The sequence below is a fragment of the Gopherus flavomarginatus genome, chromosome 1 (assembly GCF_025201925.1).
Source record: "Gopherus flavomarginatus isolate rGopFla2 chromosome 1, rGopFla2.mat.asm, whole genome shotgun sequence".
NCBI lineage: Eukaryota > Metazoa > Chordata > Testudines > Testudinidae > Gopherus > Gopherus flavomarginatus.
In genome coordinates this window covers 345,405,873-345,423,682 of record NC_066617.1, presented here as the reverse complement: position 1 = coordinate 345,423,682, position 17,810 = coordinate 345,405,873, and the positions used below count along the sequence as shown (strand labels likewise).

The following is a 17,810-nucleotide window of genomic DNA, read 5'->3' as shown; positions in this document are numbered from 1 at the left end:
TTTGGCTGACAGGGAGCTGTCATACCAGTTAGCAAAACCAAATCCCTCTTATGCTGCAATTGCAGATCCCTGTTCAAACCCCTTCTCTGACTCAGGAGGAAGGGGGATTTGAACCAGCAGTCTCCCACATCCTATCCACTATGCTGAAAATTATAAGGAAGGGCTGCCAACTTCTCCTCTCCCCGACAGCCGATCTGCGTGAACTTGTCTGAGGAATGCAGTTTACAGTCATACCCATCGGTGCAGGATCAAGCTGAGATAAATATGGCAATTTCATGTAAAATCCTTGAAAAACCTTATTGATTTAAGTTCAAGTAGCTTTAGAGTCCACAGCATTAAAAATGAAAAATGTATGTATAATTGTGACCCAGGTAAACCTTGGGAAGAACTGTGAGCTTCAAAGGACCATGTTAAACCTGGGGGGAGATGAATGCACACTCCCACCTCTGGCCCCAACCTTTTGAAACTACACCCTGAGGAGAAAACCATTGTCTGCTGATTACCTGTTCCTGGAATCTGATGGCCAAAGGTCCAAGGAATATAAAGGAGAGAGTGACTTACTCAAGGGGGTGCCTGTTCTGAGATAAAGGTGTTATGAACTTGTAGCCACAGAAAACCCCCTTTGTGGGGTTTAGAGGACTGATCACCTACCAGAGCCCTTGTTGATGTTAGGGGTGATCTCTGGTAAGCTTATTAGCATGAGTGTAGGTTCTTTGTTCTTTTTCATGTTTTCTCTGTATTGCTTTCGCTCTAAGAATAAATGTGCTTGCTTAGCAAGGCCCGTGTTGTAAATTACTAGTGTACAATTACACTGTTTACAGTCTCTGAAGAGCAAAGCACACACACTGGCTGTTTAGACCATCTGGCTTCCTGGGAACAGCACAGTATAGGCAGGGAACTATGCAGCCTGGGAAAACTCTCATCAGGAGGGAGAGATATGTGGGTGTCCACCCAAGAGATGTGATGGGTGGGGAAGCCTGACAGCGGGTGCCCTTGGTGGACCATGACAGGGGAATACAGGTCCAGTTGCCATGAACTATGAGCTATATGGTGGCAGTCTATGGGATTTATGGCATTGTTAATGAGTGCCAATAGCAGTGAAAACAAGTACTGTAGAAGGGGAAAGCACATAAATAAGTCTCATTGCCCTTTTGGGAAAAGCATAGCAAAAAGAGAGATGAGGGAAATGAATTATGAACAGCTGAAGGAAAAATGAGTGGCTGAGCTACACAAAGAAAAGCAGCTCAACACTGAGGAGCAGACAAAGGCACAGCTAGCACACTTGCTGTATTCTAATGGCCAGAAGAGGAATGATGGCCCAGGTTCAGAGGGAATGTCCAGCCCACTGGCACAGGGTCCAGCAGTCAGGGGAAATCTTGGAACCAGCACCATAGAGGAAAGCAGGGAAGAGGTTGACAGAGACAGCAACCATGTTCTGCCCAAACCAAATGCATCACTGCAATTGGGATTGTGCACAAGTCCACAGGTGGATCAAGAGAGGATACAGCTGGAGAGCAATTGACTGCATCTGGAAATCCAGTAGCTAGCAGGTTGGAAAGGCCAGCAGGAGCAAGAAGAGAAAGAGAAGGATTGTCAATATCAGCTCAAGATGTAGAAATTGCACCAGCAGGACCAAGTTTGACAACATCAATTCAAGACAGAGAAACTGCACCTGTAGGCCAGCGGGTGACTCCAGGTCTCAAATACCTAGCCCATTGGATGGCATAGACTACAAATTATGCCCTCACTTTAGGGATGAGGATGGCATGGATATGTTTCTAAACGCTTTGAAATGGGGTATGAATTGAATAATGTGGGGAAGGAGAACATAATATGGGATCTGGCTCCATGATTATCAAGGACAAAGGCTTTGGACATTTTTACCCTTATGAACAGGAACAATCTAAAAGATTATAGATGATGTAAACAAGCTTTGTTGCAAACGTTTAAACTGACCCCCTGCAGTGTGGAGGAGAACGTTATAGCTACTTTTTCCCTTGTCTCTGTCTTTCCATGTGTTTGGTTCCCCATGACAGTGGGGGGAACATAGGGCTTGTGGTCATTCCTGGATTACTTATCTTCCTCACTGATATATGTCCCTGTGAGTCTTAAATCTTTTGCAATGCGACCCTTCTGCTGGGTGGAGTCGGTAGCAACAGACCTGGCTTGAGCCCCCATCCAGTAATCTGGAAAAAACTTACAACCACATCTAGGTGCCTCTAAGAGGCAATATCTCCTCTCTTGCAAGCACAGAGTATAACAAAATAACTTTTAGTAAAAGGGAGAGGGAACCAAGCTTTAGTTTGGGAAAACACCACAACTCTATTCAAAAGCATGCAGCTGTAAGCAAAATCCCAACCCCACAGTGTGCTAGGCACTGTCCTTTGCCTCAGTTTCCCACCTTGTGGTGGGAAAGTCCAACAAACTAATGTCCCTTTAACACATCACTCTCCTCTCCCTCCGCTGCACTGCACTCACCATTGCTGTCCTTGGCCAGCAAAGACCCAGAGTTCAAAGGTGCTTTCACAGGGCTCCCTTCCCACCCCTGTGGGGGTCGGGAGCATCAAGCAACGCCTCTGCTGCTGGTACCACTGCTCTCTACAGGCCTGTCTCATCTTACACTGAAGTTATGTTCAGCAGTCAGCACGTATAGTCAAAATTACACTGAGTGCAATGGTGGGCGGAATCGCCCGCACCACAGAAACTATTTAAATGGTTATTTTTCCCTTTTTTTTTCTTGTTTTTTCCAACCGTGTAAAGCTGAAATTGTGCATGTTAAATGTGCCTAAGATGCGACAGACCTGTGCTTCCACTGGCCACTGCCACTTGCAGCTCCCACAACATCACATTCTGAGGTTCCGTCTCTTAACTGAGATCTCAGCAGGTAGTGGGGAACTGCACAGCCAGTGCAGTCTCTGTGTTCACTGCCCCCACACAATGTCTAAGGTTTAGCTCCTCAATCCATGCAGCACTGGTGTCAGCTCTAGGAACCACTAACTTGAAACAAGAATTCTTATTAGAGTCTAATCAGCTCTATCATTAAATATCGGTGGGGAGGGGAGTTAAACAGTAGCTAGGACTCTCTGGGCAGCATACACACTGCCAGATAAGAACCTCTTCCCTCACCCACTCTCACCTTTGCCATGATTTGGCATTCCTATCCCCTGCTTTGCAAGTGAGGATCAATTTAAGATGATCCCCTCAAATTTATTACTCGTGCATTCAAAAACTAGAGTAGAAGTAGTAGAGAGGGTTGCTCACATATTTGGGGGAGGGGTGTAGAAGCAGCTGATTCTACAGATCAGTGACATGCTGACTCTTAGGACCTTAACAAGAGAGTAACAGAGTAAAGCCTGATTCTGAGAGAGAGCTGGATAATGCCTTGAGAAGGGAAGCCCTAAGAGACCAGGGTGTGTGACATTCCCTCTGTTTAAGACAGTGGTGCGTATACAGTGATAGGCCAACTGACAAATGTTGCATACATTTTATTTTCTGTAAGTATACAGCCATGAAAAACTTGCACAAGTCAAAGGCGCTAGAAACTGGTACAAGACATCAGTTACAACTGGTTTCTCTTTCCATTCATGTTATTTTCATTCTCCCTCCTTTTACTGCTAGCTGCTGAGTGTTTCATGTAGAAAGGGGCACTTTTGGATAGTAAGACACTGATAATGGCCAGCTGATTTCCGCATCATGAACATATAGGTAAACATCACCGTCCACAATACAGCTTCTGGAGGCTCTGGAGTTTCCTTGCTTGGTATCATACACCATCTGTCCTTCTATTTTAAAGCAGATAGCTTGTGTGTCCATGATTCCAAAGAGGTAATATACAGCATTTTAGAAGAGAACATATATAGTCCCTTGGTCTCCGAACTGAGAACAGCTATACAATTGCATTACAGAGCAAGGGAGCAATGCTAAATTCTAGGGAAGTTGCAGGATTCTTTAGCTGTTATGTGACGATCATGCAGAGATACTCTGGTAAATAAGATTATAAATCAAATACAAATTGGTTTGTAAACATTACTGTTCTAAATGAGCTTGTGCAGTACTTTCAATGCACTAAGAAATGATTTCCTGATTTTAATTCTCTGACCATAAGAACTTCCTAAATATTCTTTCATTTAATTGATTTGATGGGACTGTAACTAGATTTCCTTAAAAAAATTCCTGGCAAATTTGCTGAACTGTCAGCCAGAAGTCACCCTTTGTTTGTTTGTTTGTTTCTATATTTTTAAAAGTACAGTTTCTTCCATCAGTGTGCCTCAACCCTGCCTTACAGAAAGCATCTATCGGGGTAATAGGACAGCTCCATTTTTCCATATCCATCCAACCTAGGGCATCTCTGATGATAATTTGGGTGATGGAGCTTGTGATGCAGACACTAATTCACTTGGAAATGGACTGAGACCAAACCATATCTCACACTGGCCAATGAAGAGCCATTCCAAGGTGTAAGGTAGTGTACTAATCACATGTAGCGCTCCCTTGTGTCAGAGCGAAACACTGCAAGGGATCCTCATCCCCAGCACCTCTGCTTGGCCCTTTCCTTCTCACTAGGTCTTTTATGGCTTGGCCCTCCGGCCCAGTCACCTAAGTTCAGTCCCCTTCAGGAGTAATGAAAGGTCCAAGCTAAACACTCAAATAATAATTCTTCTGTCCCTCTAAGGCTGCACTGAAGTGTCCTCACAGGCCTTCCCTCTGAGCCTTCCTCACAGGAGCCTAATCTGCCCCTGCAATGGGGCTTGTGTTCCCCTTCCTCAAGGCTGGTAGGGAAACTGAGGCCCACCCAGGGGACTGTATTAAGCGGTTGGCTTTGCTGCTTCAGACAGGCTGCTGATTCCCTGGGCCACTTCCTATCTCTAAATCCCCCTTCGGCTGCTTTCCTACAGCCTCTGCTTAACCCGGCCTCCATTTGGTACTCAGGCTTTTCCCTTCTCTGCTGAACACTAGTAAGTCTTCCGCAGGGACTTTGGCAGCTTCCCCTAGGGATCTCCCTGCTCCTTGTAGCTGTAGCTTAGGGCTTTCCCCCACAGGAAGCGGTGCTGCTCCCTGTGAGTTCTGCCTACCTGCAGGAGATCTTACCTTCTCTGCAACCTCTCCCTCCCTGGCTGTACAGTCTTCTCCTAACCCTTTCACAGCTGGGGTCAGGAATTAGCATTAAGTTACTATATCACCATCAGTGGGGGATGGCTGCTAGGTCATAGGGAAGGCTGAGCTTGGCTTGCCTTAAAGAGCCAGCCAGCCTGTGACCCATGGTAACAGCTTTCTGTCACTGCTAAATTGGGCTGGATTTAGCGCCATAACAGTGAAATTGTCTGTTCATCAACCCCATGTTCACTACAAGACATTTTTAACAGTGAGACTCAATGTATTTAGATAATGGTTTCAGTGTTTTGGTTCTAGCTCAACAACAGGCAACACACACACAAACCTCCTAGGAAAAATGACCGGACTGGACAGCATTACCGACGGATAACAATACACAGAGTTCTTTGCTAGTCGCCAGTTCAAAATCAGTCTGACAATTAAAAGGGTTTTTTTCCCCCTTTTCAAGGACTGTGCTGTCTGTCTTCTCTTTGAAGGCTGTATAGATATACTACCAGTCTGCATTAAAGAGATAACTCTCTTGCTGATAGGAATGCACTGACTCCTATGGTTCTGGGTTCTCAGCACAAACAGCATGCACATTGGTGTGTGCACTCTAGTAAAGTAGTCAAGGATTCCTGTCTCTCTTCATCACACTCGTCAGCTTTCACCCAATCCACCTGCAATCCTGGCGCATACCCCATGTGCTCCCATTTTATTGCATCATTCAACTCATGGCTACTATAGGTTCAACTGAAGTGATGTCTGTCTTCCCTGACTGGAGATTGGAGGTTGATGGAAGGACATGGGAGACCTGAGACCGCTTGAAGTTGCTGTTTTCTGGCCAGGCTACTCTGTAGGATGGAACTGTGGATGGAAGCCTGTGCTCTTTCGGGCTAGGTGGTTTTTTGCACATGTTGAGCAAAGACTTCAGTTCCAGTCTGAAATGTTCATTGAGCCAGCAGTAAATGAAGGGGTTATAACAGGTGCTGCTCATTGCAAACCAGTGAAAAGCAAAATACAGGGCATTGTTGGTACGAATAGTTTGGCTGGAAAGGAGGACGACGTAGCAGTTTAAAGGAAACCAGCAAACAGCAAAGAGGACAACCACCAACATCAGCATCTTAATGGTCTTTTTCTTCTTCCTCCGAAGAGCGAAGTACTGCTCCGTGGTCACATCCCCAATGGCATTGCGCAGCCAGAGTTTCTTGGCCACTCTCAGGTAGGCAGCAGAGATGATTAAAAGGGGCAGAACGTAGAGCAAAATGAACGTTGTTAAGTCTAGGTACTTCCAGAAGAGGTCAGCTGGTTCAGGGAAATCTGGGAGACACAGGCATCGGGTGACGTTCTCACTGCAGATAAAAGGACTGATCACAATGAATGAACAAACATGCCTGGGTATCACAGTAAGGGAGAGAAAGACAAGACTCCTGTCATAAAATCAAAGAGCCAGATCCTCAACTGGTGCAAATTCACATCATTCCATTGACTTCAGCAGAGATGTGCTAATTTACACCAATTGAGGCAGTGGCGCATAACGTAGCTTACAAGAAATGTGATCAGAATAATTTCTCACTGCATGCATGAGATTATGATTTTGTTTAAGAAACTAATTAATTGCAACCTCTAATTACCAGCTGCACAAAATTAAGTTCTTAGGAGTGAAGTGAAACTCTCTATGCCTTTCAATGAATTTCTGTATGTAAACGGTACTACAAAATCTATCACCTTTATGACCCGTTCCATCAGCAAAACACTTCACAAACATTAATTAACCCTCACAACAGAGGGTGACAGGTAGGTATTATTATCTTTATTCTACAGAAGAGGAAACTAAGACAGAGAGGTTGAGTCACTTGCCCAAGGAGTCAGTGTTAGAGCTGGGATTAGATAAGAACCAATTAGGGCCTCATTTCCAGTCCTGGCCTCAATCAATGGGCAAGATCTCTAGCTGGTGTAAACTGCCAATTTATGCCAACTACGTATCTGGCCTGATGCATCTGACACGCTGTGTTGTTGATGAATAATACTAGAAGAGTAGCCATTGTGAAAGGTATCGATGTGCACTATGGACCTGATCCTCAGCTGGTGTAAATTGACATGGCTTCCTTGTCCCTACTGGGGATCTGGCCCCATATGTTTCTGCAGATCAAAAGCAGGGATCAGCCTTACCTGTATTCAAAAGTGAATAGTTTTTGATAAATAGCATGTGGGAGGGAGAAACACATTGCCATAATCCAGATGACAGAGATGTAGACAATGCCTTTTGCGGTGGATACACGAGGTTTCAGAGGATGCATTATAACCTGTTTGGAATAAACAAACATGTGGCCTGATGACATTTTAATAATTATGCAATTTTCCTCACATTATCTCCCACTCTTGAATACAGCAGTAATCACAGCAGTTTAATGAGCAAACGTTTCATGGGAGATCCCTGCATTCAACTTCCACTGACTTCAGGTTACAGAACCAGAAAGTGAACTTGACTCTGAATGAAAGCTGAACTGAAGTAATTAACATTCACAGTCCAAGCTGAGAGACATGGATAAAGTAAGGCCCTGATCCTGCTACAGCTGCGAAGGTGAACTTCTGCACTCACATGGAGATGGGTTGACTTCAGTGGGCTGGGGCAGGCACGAAGTTCTGCCCTTGCATATTAGTTTGCAGGTTGGGCCTAATTCAACACTATAAAAAGAGGCAAGGATGGAGGCTTTTAAAATGCTTTCAATGTTTGTATTCAACAGCATCAGTGACACAAAGAAAGGTGGGTTTCCAGTATCATTACAGACGAATGGTTTTCCGATAGAAAATGCATTTTCCGAAATCTCCTGTTGGGAAAACTGAAATGAAAGCTCTCAAGATCCCAGGTTCCCCACTCCCAGGCTGCTGGGCTCCCCAGCACCCTGCCCCAGAACCCCAAGTCCTTGGCTCCTCAGCAGCCCCTCTGGTATGGAGCTTGCGACCTGTTTCCCTGCTTGCCCAGGCTCTGGGGGCTTTCGGCGTGCTAGGCAGGCTGCTGGGGCACTTGGATTGGACATTACTGAAAAATTCCACATGGGTGATTCTCCAATGGAATTTATGGAGAATGTTCCTCTCCCAGCACATTTTTCATAGCCTGCCTTGTGTGCCAGTTCAGAACACACATTTTTTTGGAAATGCAAAATTTTCCCTGGGATAGAAATTCCAGTTCCTGCCCAGAGCAAAATATACTATTTAAATTAGTGTCCCTCATAAATCATTTATTTGACAGCTCTGCTTCTTGTGTGAATTTAGCATATTAAGTTAGGGTCTGAAGATGCAGCATGTACCTGCATTTAGAATAATACATAATATTTTGTGAAGTGCTTTGAGATCCTTGGCTGAAGGAGTACAAGCAGTTCATTCAGCTTCACGCTCCCTCTCTGAGGCAAGTATTACTACCAACATATTAGAGATGCAGAGAGGTTTGTGCAAAAGCCAATGGCTGACCTGGGAACAGAATCCAGGAATCCAGACTGCCGGCACACCCTCTAGCCCGGTGGTTCTCAAACTTTTTTACTGGTGACCCCTTTCACATAGCAAGCCTCTGAGTGTGACCCCTTATCACTTTATATATATTTAACACCACTATAAGTGCTGGGGGCAACGTGGGGTTTGGGGTGGAGGATAACAGCTTGCGACCCCCCCGCCCCTGGAATAACCTTGCAACCCCCTGAGGGGTTTCGACCCCCAGTTTGAGAACCCTTGCTCTAGCCCCTAAATTGTATGTATTCCTCCTCCTTAAGTGATACCAGAGAGCTGATCAAAAAAATATACACCACTACCCTGGCAATTCTTACACAGAGTGCCCTGTGCTAAACTCCTTAGGGTCTGAGGTGTTCAGAAAATGGTTTTTAATTTCTTATTTTAAAATAAGGGAATGCTCCCGCATTTTCAATTCATGGCCATTTAGCTTAAGAGAACTCTCACCTGGTGTCTGTCCACTGCGATTGCTGTGAGAGTCAAAGCAGAGACATGGAGGGAGCAGTATTGTGCAAATCTACTGATGTGACACATCCCCTTCCCGAATATCCATGTGCTGTTCACAAACCGAGCCTAGGAACAGTCCAGAGGGGAATATATTTAGCTTTCTACATGCATCATTTGGGTACTTTTCACATGCCTGATATTTGACTCATTGTGCATTGTCAGCACTCTACTAACTGCACTTGTGGTCATTATTTTGACTTCCATCCCAAAAGGATTATTAAAAATCTGCAGGTCACAAACAGGCTAACACATCACTCCTTTCTTTCATAGAATCATAGATTATTAGGGTTGGAAGGGACCTCAGGAGATCATCTAGTCCAACCCCCTGCTCAAAGCAAGACCAATCCCCAAATGGCTCCCTCCATGATTGAACTCACAACCCTGGGTTTAGCAAGCCAATGCTCAAACCACTGAGCTATCCCTCCCCCCAAAAGGAGATTTTATCTAATCTCTGTCTCCTTTGATTTATTGGCTGATTACTGAAACCTGCAACAGGACATTAAATAGAGTCAAGACTTCAGGAGAAGTGATCCAGAAATACAGTGATGTTAGTACCTCTTTACTGACCTGGCAATGTGCACCCAGCTAGTATGGTGGAGCAACTTCTAAGGCATTTGACTTCCTTCAGAATATTTTCCTCCATACCCAAAGAACTGCCAACAAGTCAGTTCCCCTCACCCAACCATCCCTGCTGGATACATGGGTACTCCTGCATTCCTGATCTGGATACAGTGCAAGTATCTCTTTTCACCAGACCATGTAACGTGATGCTGATCATTAACCATTTTTTTTAAATAAGGGAGATTCATGGATTATATTGGAAGCTCCTAAGGAGAGGGAACATAACTAAATACTGTAAAACTACAACTCCCTTATGCTTACTAGTTTAGTGCCAACAATGTCCTTGGGCATAAACCAGAGGTGCAATTTTAATTATTACTACATTTCTAACTGGATCATAGAAATTAGAAAAGGAAAAGACCTGTTAAATCTTCCAAAAAGTAATGACTCCATCCCTGCAGACATTTAAAACTAGTCTGGAAAGATTACTAACAAGTGTATCATAGAACTATCTTGCATTAGCAGAGGATAAACTGAGAATATAACTCCATATAACAGGATAAAGAAAAAAAGTCATTAAATTAACTCTAATGCTTTAACATGACTGGAAGCCCAAATTGCAGCCTCAAATTTAATACAGTGTCATTTGTCATTCCAGTGAGTGCAAGTAACAACAATCTCCACACACTAAGCTATTTCTGTTACAGGGAGAAAAGACAAAACGATACGTTTTCCATTACAGATGCTCATAATTTAGAGAAAAGAAGCAGAGCAAGAGGGAACAGACTTCTGTCAGGTTCTTACCAACGTAAAGGGAGTATTGAGCAGCGTTATCATTATGTCTGCTACAGCTAGATTCACAATAAACAGGCTGGTAGCGGAGTGCATCCTTTTGTTTTTGATGATGACGTGACAGACCAGGACATTCCCAAAGAGCGAGAACACTATGATGAAGGAGTATGCCACAATGAGCAGGGCTTTCACTGTAAGATTTTGAGATTCTGCCCCATATCTTCTCCTGCCCACAAAGCTCTGCCAGTCAGCAAGTGTGTAGTTATTCCAGGAAAAAAACCTGGAGATGTTGGGTATTTCAAAAGATCCTTCAAAACTTCTGTTGATGGGAAGCTTTGCTGATCTCTCAAAGGCAGTAGCTAAGTATGGGAGAGAGAGCCATATATAATGAATAATCATTTCTAAAATGCTGCTTCTTTCTTCAGATTCAGAAATAGCTCATCTATGAAACAATACTGTGTGTCCAGTCAATGGGAGGCTTAATGAGCTGTCATTTGCTTTCCGTAGCACAATCTTTATAACTGTGAACAAAATGCAGAAATTATCAGCCAAAACAACAGCAGTGATCCAGACAAGTGCTGTGGCTATGTAGCTCTGACACTCAGTCAGTGTAGACTTCTCTTTCAGCACTTTTATATCTCCCGTCTCAGGCAGGCTGCTAGCAAGAATCTTCACTCATTGGATGCTTAATATTACTGCTATTCTGATGTACTCGCTTTGTCCAAGACTGCACTCCTACTGGGTTTTACTCCATGCCTCCCACTTCTCCTCAGAGATAATTACATCTGTAATATATAAGAAAAATAAAATTTATCTGGTTTCACCTGAGCATCCTTTTGTCCTTTTCTCAGCATCCTGACCTGCAGCAGCAGCTTCTTGTAAATTCTGTTCTGTTTATAAACTAACACGTCTGGTAGCTGTGCTGCAGTCTAAGAGAGATTCCAATTTAAAAATACAATTTTAAATGTATTTTGGGGTCATTTAAGCTTTGTTTACAGCACCGCTACATTGACTATAGCTAGTAGTAATGATTTTTTCCCCCTTGTAAGCTAAAAGGTTATGTGGCTTATAACTGGCTATTGTTCAGCCTCTCATTAAAAATACCCAACAGTCTATGTATTAAAGGTCGCTTTTATTATGTTAGTGTTTTTCTAGAGATGTTTTTCTCGCAGGCAAGTCAAAGCTAATCTTCCTGTTGGCAGCTACTTTCCTCTCCTGGCCAAAAGAATAAAAATGTTTTTAAAAGCTAGATCTTACATTGTGTATTTCGTATTTTATACATACACAGTATGTCACGAATGTATAGCTGCTGGGAGAATTGATGTGCACCTTCATATCATACAGCCAGTGGGTGGGTGTTGCCAGGGCCGGTGCAACCATTTAGGCGACCTCGGCGGTCGCCTAGGGTGCTGGGATTGGGGGGGGGGGCATTTTCTTGAGCAGCAATCACAGCAGCCGGATCTTTGGCCGCCCCGGTTGCCGCTGGGATTTAGGCGGAGAGAGCTGGGGCACGGAAGCACGGAGAGGGCCGCCTGCAGCAAGGGGGGGCGGGAGGCACGCAGGGGAACTACCCACCCCAGCTCACCCCTGCCCCGCCTCCTCCCCGAGCACACCGTAGCTGCTTCACTTCTCCCGTCTCCCAGGCTTGCGGCACCAATCAGCTTAGGCGTCGCAAGCCTGGGAGGCAGGAGAAGTGAAGCAGCCACGGCGTGCTCGGGGTGCTCATGGTCGTGCACAGAGCAGGGCTGAGTTGGGGCGGGGGGGTGCCTCAGGGTGGAGGGTGGGGAGGCGCAAGGTGGAAGTTTCGCCTAGGGTGCGAAACATCGTTGCACCAGCACTGGGTGTTGCCTTATATATTAAAAATGCATACACTTGGACTGAGATTGAGATGGAAATAGGAGACAGACTTATTGAAAGTCTTTGGGTAAGTATAAAAGGGGAAAAAAACAAGGGTGATATCATGATAGGGGTCTACTACAGATCATCTAACCAGGAAGAAGAGGTGGATGAGGCTTTTTTTAAACAGCTAACAAAATCATCCAAAGCACAGGACCTGGTGGTGATGGGGGACTTCAACTACCCAGACATTTGTTGGGAAAATAACACAGAAGAGCACAGATTATCCAGTAAGTTCTTGGAATGTATTAAAGACCATTTTTTATTTCAGAAGGTGGAGACAGCTACCGGAGAGAGGCTGTTATAGATTTGATTTTGACAAATAAGGATGAACTGGTTGAGAATTAGAAAGTGGAAGGCAGCTTGGGTGAAAGTGATCATGAAATGACAGAGTTTGTGATTCTATGGAATGGTAGGAGGGAGAACAACAAAATAAAGACAATGGATTTCAAGAAGGCAGACTTTAGCAAACTCAGGGAGTTGGTAGATCAGTTCCCATGGGAACCAAGTCTAAGGAGGAAAACAGTTCAAGAGAGTTGGCAGTTTTTCAGACATTATTAAGGGGACGAGCAAACTATCGCACTGCATAGGAAAGATAGGAGGTATGTCAAGAGATCACCTTGGCTTAACCTAGAGATCTTCAATGATCTAAAGATCAAAAAGAGTCCTACAAAAAGTGGAAAGAAGGACAAATTACAAAGGATGAATATAAACAAATAAAATGTATGTAGGGTCAAAATTAGGAAGGCCAAGGCACAGAATGAGATTAAACTAGCTAGAGACATAAAGGGTAACAAGAAAACATTCTACGAATACATTAGAAACAAGAGGAACAAGGACAGAGGAGGCCTATAACTCAGTGGGAGAGAGGGAGCAAAACCAAAAAATGTAGAAATGGCAGAAGTGCTAAATGCCTCTTTTTTTGGTTTCAGTTTTCACCAAAAAGGTTAGTAGTGATCAGATGTCTAACATAGTGAACACCAGCGAAAATGAGATAAAATCAGAGGCTAAAATTGGGAAAGAACAAGTTAAAACTTACTTAGCCAAGTTAGATGTCTTCAAGTCACCAGAGCCTGAGGAAATATGGTGATGTTGCACTCTGTAATGCTTTATAAAAATATGTTTATAAGTGTAACTGGAATATGCTTTATGCAAAAGGTCTCTTGTAAGGTATCATTACAAAACTTATAATCTACAGAGTGTGTTCATCCTATTTGTATGAATGCATCATTCTGAAACTAGGAATACGTAGCATAACTCTGAGGTCCTAGTGTAATTATACGAAGTGTGGGCCATTAACGGTGGTTTACTCTTGATGGCTCCCGTTATCTAGGACAATTGACTGTAGATGGCTGTTTACCTGCAAGTCTCCAATGCACACGTGTGGGCCAGTCCTGGAGGAATGGAGGGGGGCTCACAGGACATGCAATCATGTCACCAGAACTGGAATCCAACTTTAACCTGGTGCTTTTCCATTTAGACAGAGGGGTGGGAACCTAGAGAGAGATGAAGGATTCCTGCCTTGTGCCAAAGCTATAAAAGGAGGTGGAAAAGAACAAAGGGGACCAGTCATTAAGAAATCCCCTAGTTACCACCTGAGCTGGAACTAACAAGGACTGTACCGGGGGAAAGGATTGGGCCCAGACTCGGAAAGAGTCCAGTCTGTGAAAGAAGCTTATTGGAACATCTCTGAGGGTGAGATTTCATCTGTAATCAGTTTCTTACTGTATTAGGCTTAGACTTGTGTGTTTTGTTTTATTTTGCTTGGTAACTTACTTTGTTCTGTCTATTACTTGGAACCACTTAAATCTACTTTTTATACTTAATAAAAGCATTTTTGTTTATTAATTAACCCAGAGTAAGTGATTGATATCTAGAGGGCAAACAGCTGTGCATATCTCTCTATCAGAGTTATAGAGGGTGAACAATTTATGAGTTTACCGTGTTTAAGCTTTATAAAGAGTAAAACAGATTTATTGGGGTTTAGGCTCCCAGAAAGACTGAATACTGGGTGCTGGGAAAGTCCCTGTTAACTGAGAAGCCCCTGGGCTACGTGAATCTTAGTTTCTGTGAACTGCAGGGGGGCATAGCCCAAACTCTGGGTCTGTGCTGGAGACGACTGGTGTGTCAGCAGGAGTGGAGGAAAGCCTTTTCTGGCAGGGGGGTTTATGCTCAGTGGTATCCCAGCACATCTAGTGACAGTCTTGAGAGAGTTTCTGTGACCCAACCCATCACAAATACATCCTAAATGCTCAAGGAGCTGACTGAGGAGATATCTGAGCCATTAGCGATTATCTTTGAGAAGTCATGGAAAACAGGAGTGATTCTAGAAGACTGCCCACATGCTCAGGGTTTAACTGATTGCCATATTTGGGGTTGGGAAGGAATTTTCCTCCAGGGAAGATTGGCAGAGGCCCTGGAGGTTTTTCGCCTTCCTCTGCAGTGTGGGGCCTGGGTCACTTGCAGGAGGATTCTCTGCACTTTGAGGTCTTTAAACCACGATCTGAGGACTTCAATAACTCAGACATAGGTTAGGGGTTTGTTACAGAAGTGGGTGGATGAGATTCTGTGGCCTGCATTGTGCAGGAGGTCAGACTAGATGATCACAATGGTCCCTTCTGACCTTAAGTCTATGAGTCTATGACTGGAAAAGGGAAAATATAGTGCCAATCTATGAAAAAAAAGGAGAACCCATGGAATTAAAGACCAGTCAGCTTAACTTCAGTACCCAGAAAGATAATGGAACAAATAATTAAGCTATCAATTTGCAAACACCTAGAAGATAATAAGATAAACAACAGTCAGCATGGATTTGTCAAAAACAAATTGTGATAAAACAACCTAATAGCTTTCTTTGACAGGGTAACAAGCCTTGTAGATGGGGCAAAGTTGTAGATGTGATATATCTTGTCTTTAGTAAGGTTTTTGATACAGTCTCACATGGCCTTCTCATAAACAATCTAGGGAAATATAGCAGAGGAACTACTATACAGTGGGTGCATAACTGGTTGGAAAACCGTTCACAGAGAGTAGTTGTCAGAAGTTCATAGTCAAGCAGGAAGGACATAACAAATGGGGTCCCACAAGGATCAGTTCTGGGTTTTAGTTCTGTTCAATATCTTCATCAATAATTTAGATAATGACAGAGAGAGTACACTTACAAAATTTATGGATGATATCAGGCTAGGAGGGGGTTGCAAGTGCACTGGAGAATAGGATTAAAATTCAAAATGATCTGGAGAAACTGGAGAAATGGTCTGAAGTAAACAGGATGAAATTCAATAAGGACAAATACAAAAGTACTCCACTCAGGAAGGACTAATCAGCTGCACACATACAAAATGTGAAATGTCTGACTAGGAAAGAGTACCGCAGAAAGGAATCTGGGAGTCATAGTGGCTCACAAGCTAAATATGAGTCAACAGTGTAACACTGTTGCAAAAAAACAAATATAATTTTGGGAAGTATTAGCAGGAGTGTTGTAAGCAAACCACAAGAAGTAATTCTTCCATTCTACTCTTCACTGATTAGGCCTCAACTGGAGTATTGTGTCCAGTCCTGGGCACCACATTTCAGGAAACGTGGATAAATTGGAGAAAGTCCAGAGAAGAGCAACAAAAATGATTAAAGGTCTAGAAAACTAGACCTATGAGGGAAGATTGAAAAAACTTTGTTTGTTTAGTCTGGAGAAGAGAAGATTGAGAGGGGACATGATAACAGTTTTCAAGTACCTAAAAGGTTGTTACAAGGAGGAGGGAGGAAAAATTGATGTTCTAACCTCTGAGGACAGGACAAGAAGAAATGGGCTTAAAGTGCAGCAAGGGCAGTTTGGCTTGGACATTAGGAAAACCTTCCTATCAGGGTGGTTAAGCACCGGAAGAAATTGCCTAGGGAGATTGTGGAATCTCCATCACTGGGGATTTTTAAGAGCACGTTGGACAAACACCTGTCAGGGATGGTCTAGATAATACTTAGTCCTGCCTTGAGTGCAGGGGACTAGACTAGATGACCTCTCGAGGTCTCATCCAGTTCTATGATTCTACTATTACCAGGCCAGAGTACCATCCTCAACATTAAGTTCTAGAAGTAATGTTTAAATATAAAGCTAGTTATGTTTATATATAAAGGTGGTTATTTTACCTCTCTAGTGTGTAAAAAATGTAATACCTTTGAGTTTTATAGTGATATTTGAGAACTGTGGCAATTAATCTAGAAATAGTGCATACAAATGTACTATAAATCTGAGAGCTAAATGGGAGACCATGTAAAAGGGATAACAGGGAAGACATGGGAAATATTGGATTTCACACAGAAAATGGACAAAATAAAAAGAAAATGCAGGATTGGCTCCCTGTAACCTGTGTGACTGGGACATTAAAAAAACTCCCCTCAAACAAGCACTATAATGATTTTTTTTTTAATAATTAGGAGACTGTTAATTTATTTTCAGTATAAAATTTTATTTAGCTAGCAACATATAAAAAAGAGCTATGATTTTACATTTAAATCCTTCAGATTCAATGCAAAATACACAGTGCCATACAACTTACATCCATTGTTCACATAACATTATATGGGGGTTTTATGACAGGACCTGCATAAGGTAACTTTTCTTACTAGTGAGATTGATGGCAGTTTGGCTTCTAGCACAAAACATAAATAGTCCCCCTTTACAGAGAAGCTTATAGCAGCAAGTCTATGCATAGCAAAAATAGCTGTTGGTGAAGAGGCAGAAGAAGAGTCAGGCCATTGCAAACATTGCCAGAATAAGCATGTTCTGATACCATAAGGGAACAGATTGCTTTCAAAACTACCACCAATTATTAAATACCTTGAGGGACAAGTCCTGGATCTGACAACTTCCACAGAGTTCTCAGAGCCTCTATGGCTCGTTTGGGTTCACAACAGCAAAAGTGAATGCAGACCCCAAGGTGGCCATGATAGGCCAGAACCATGGCCACACAGCTGCCAAACTCCATCTAGCTCCAGGAATAGTTCATGCTTCTGCACTCTCCCACCCAACTGTTGTATGTAGCATAGTGCTTCTTCAACATCCCAGAGGCAGTCAGTCAGGGAGACCAAATGGGCCACACAGCCCACCGAGAGGTCTTGCAGTTAAGCCCCAAACTGTCCTAGCTCTCAGGATGAACCTACTGAAGAGTATAGCTGTGGTCTCTCAGCTGGCACCAAGCGTGGGGAAATCTTGACTTTTTAAAACAACAACTGCAGTAATTCCTATTTTGATTATGGTTTTCTGTTCTCACTTTGGAAACAAATCATTCAAGCATTACTGAATGCATTGCTGAATTAGTGTTGTTTCAGAGGGAATACTGAAAACAGAAAAAAACCCCAATATCATGAAACGTGTCATTTGCACAAACAAACAAACAAACAGAGGCAGTGTCTCATCCATTACTGGCCCAATTCCATATTATTTATGTAGCTAAGACTCATGCCAA

At 43.3% G+C, this 17,810-nt stretch overlaps 1 protein-coding gene across 3 annotated transcripts; it reads right to left on the bottom strand.

Moving 5' to 3' along the window:
* Nucleotides 1-3,476: 3,476 nt before the first annotated feature.
* GPR83 (G protein-coupled receptor 83) lies at nt 3,477-11,234 on the bottom strand. 3 transcript variants are annotated; one of them, XM_050941883.1, is made up of 4 exons: nt 10,468-11,234; nt 9,043-9,168; nt 7,264-7,397; nt 3,477-6,458 (listed from the first exon to the last, which is right to left on the bottom strand). In XM_050941883.1, exons 1-4 carry the CDS (start codon nt 10,852-10,854, stop codon nt 5,819-5,821), a joined length of 1,287 nt encoding a protein of 428 aa, XP_050797840.1. In that variant the 5' UTR covers nt 10,855-11,234; the 3' UTR covers nt 3,477-5,818. The 3 variants fall into 3 exon arrangements, with proteins under 3 accessions (XP_050797840.1, XP_050797847.1, XP_050797852.1); XM_050941890.1 differs by having other exon boundaries at nt 3,477-6,443; XM_050941895.1 differs by lacking the exon at nt 9,043-9,168 and having other exon boundaries at nt 3,477-6,443.
* Between the last annotated feature and the right edge of the window lie 6,576 nt (nt 11,235-17,810).

Coding starts and splice junctions, on each gene's coding strand:
- GPR83 (XM_050941883.1), bottom strand. CDS start 10,854: ATGATTATTCATTATATATGGCTCTCTCTCCCATACTTAGCTACTGCC. Junction 9,169..10,467: donor TCAATACTCCCTTTACGTTG/GTAAGAACCTGA, acceptor GACTGTTCCTAG/GCTCGGTTTGTGAACAGCAC. Junction 6,459..7,263: donor CTATTCACTTTTGAATACAG/GTAAGGCTGATC, acceptor CATTGTGATCAG/TCCTTTTATCTGCAGTGAGA.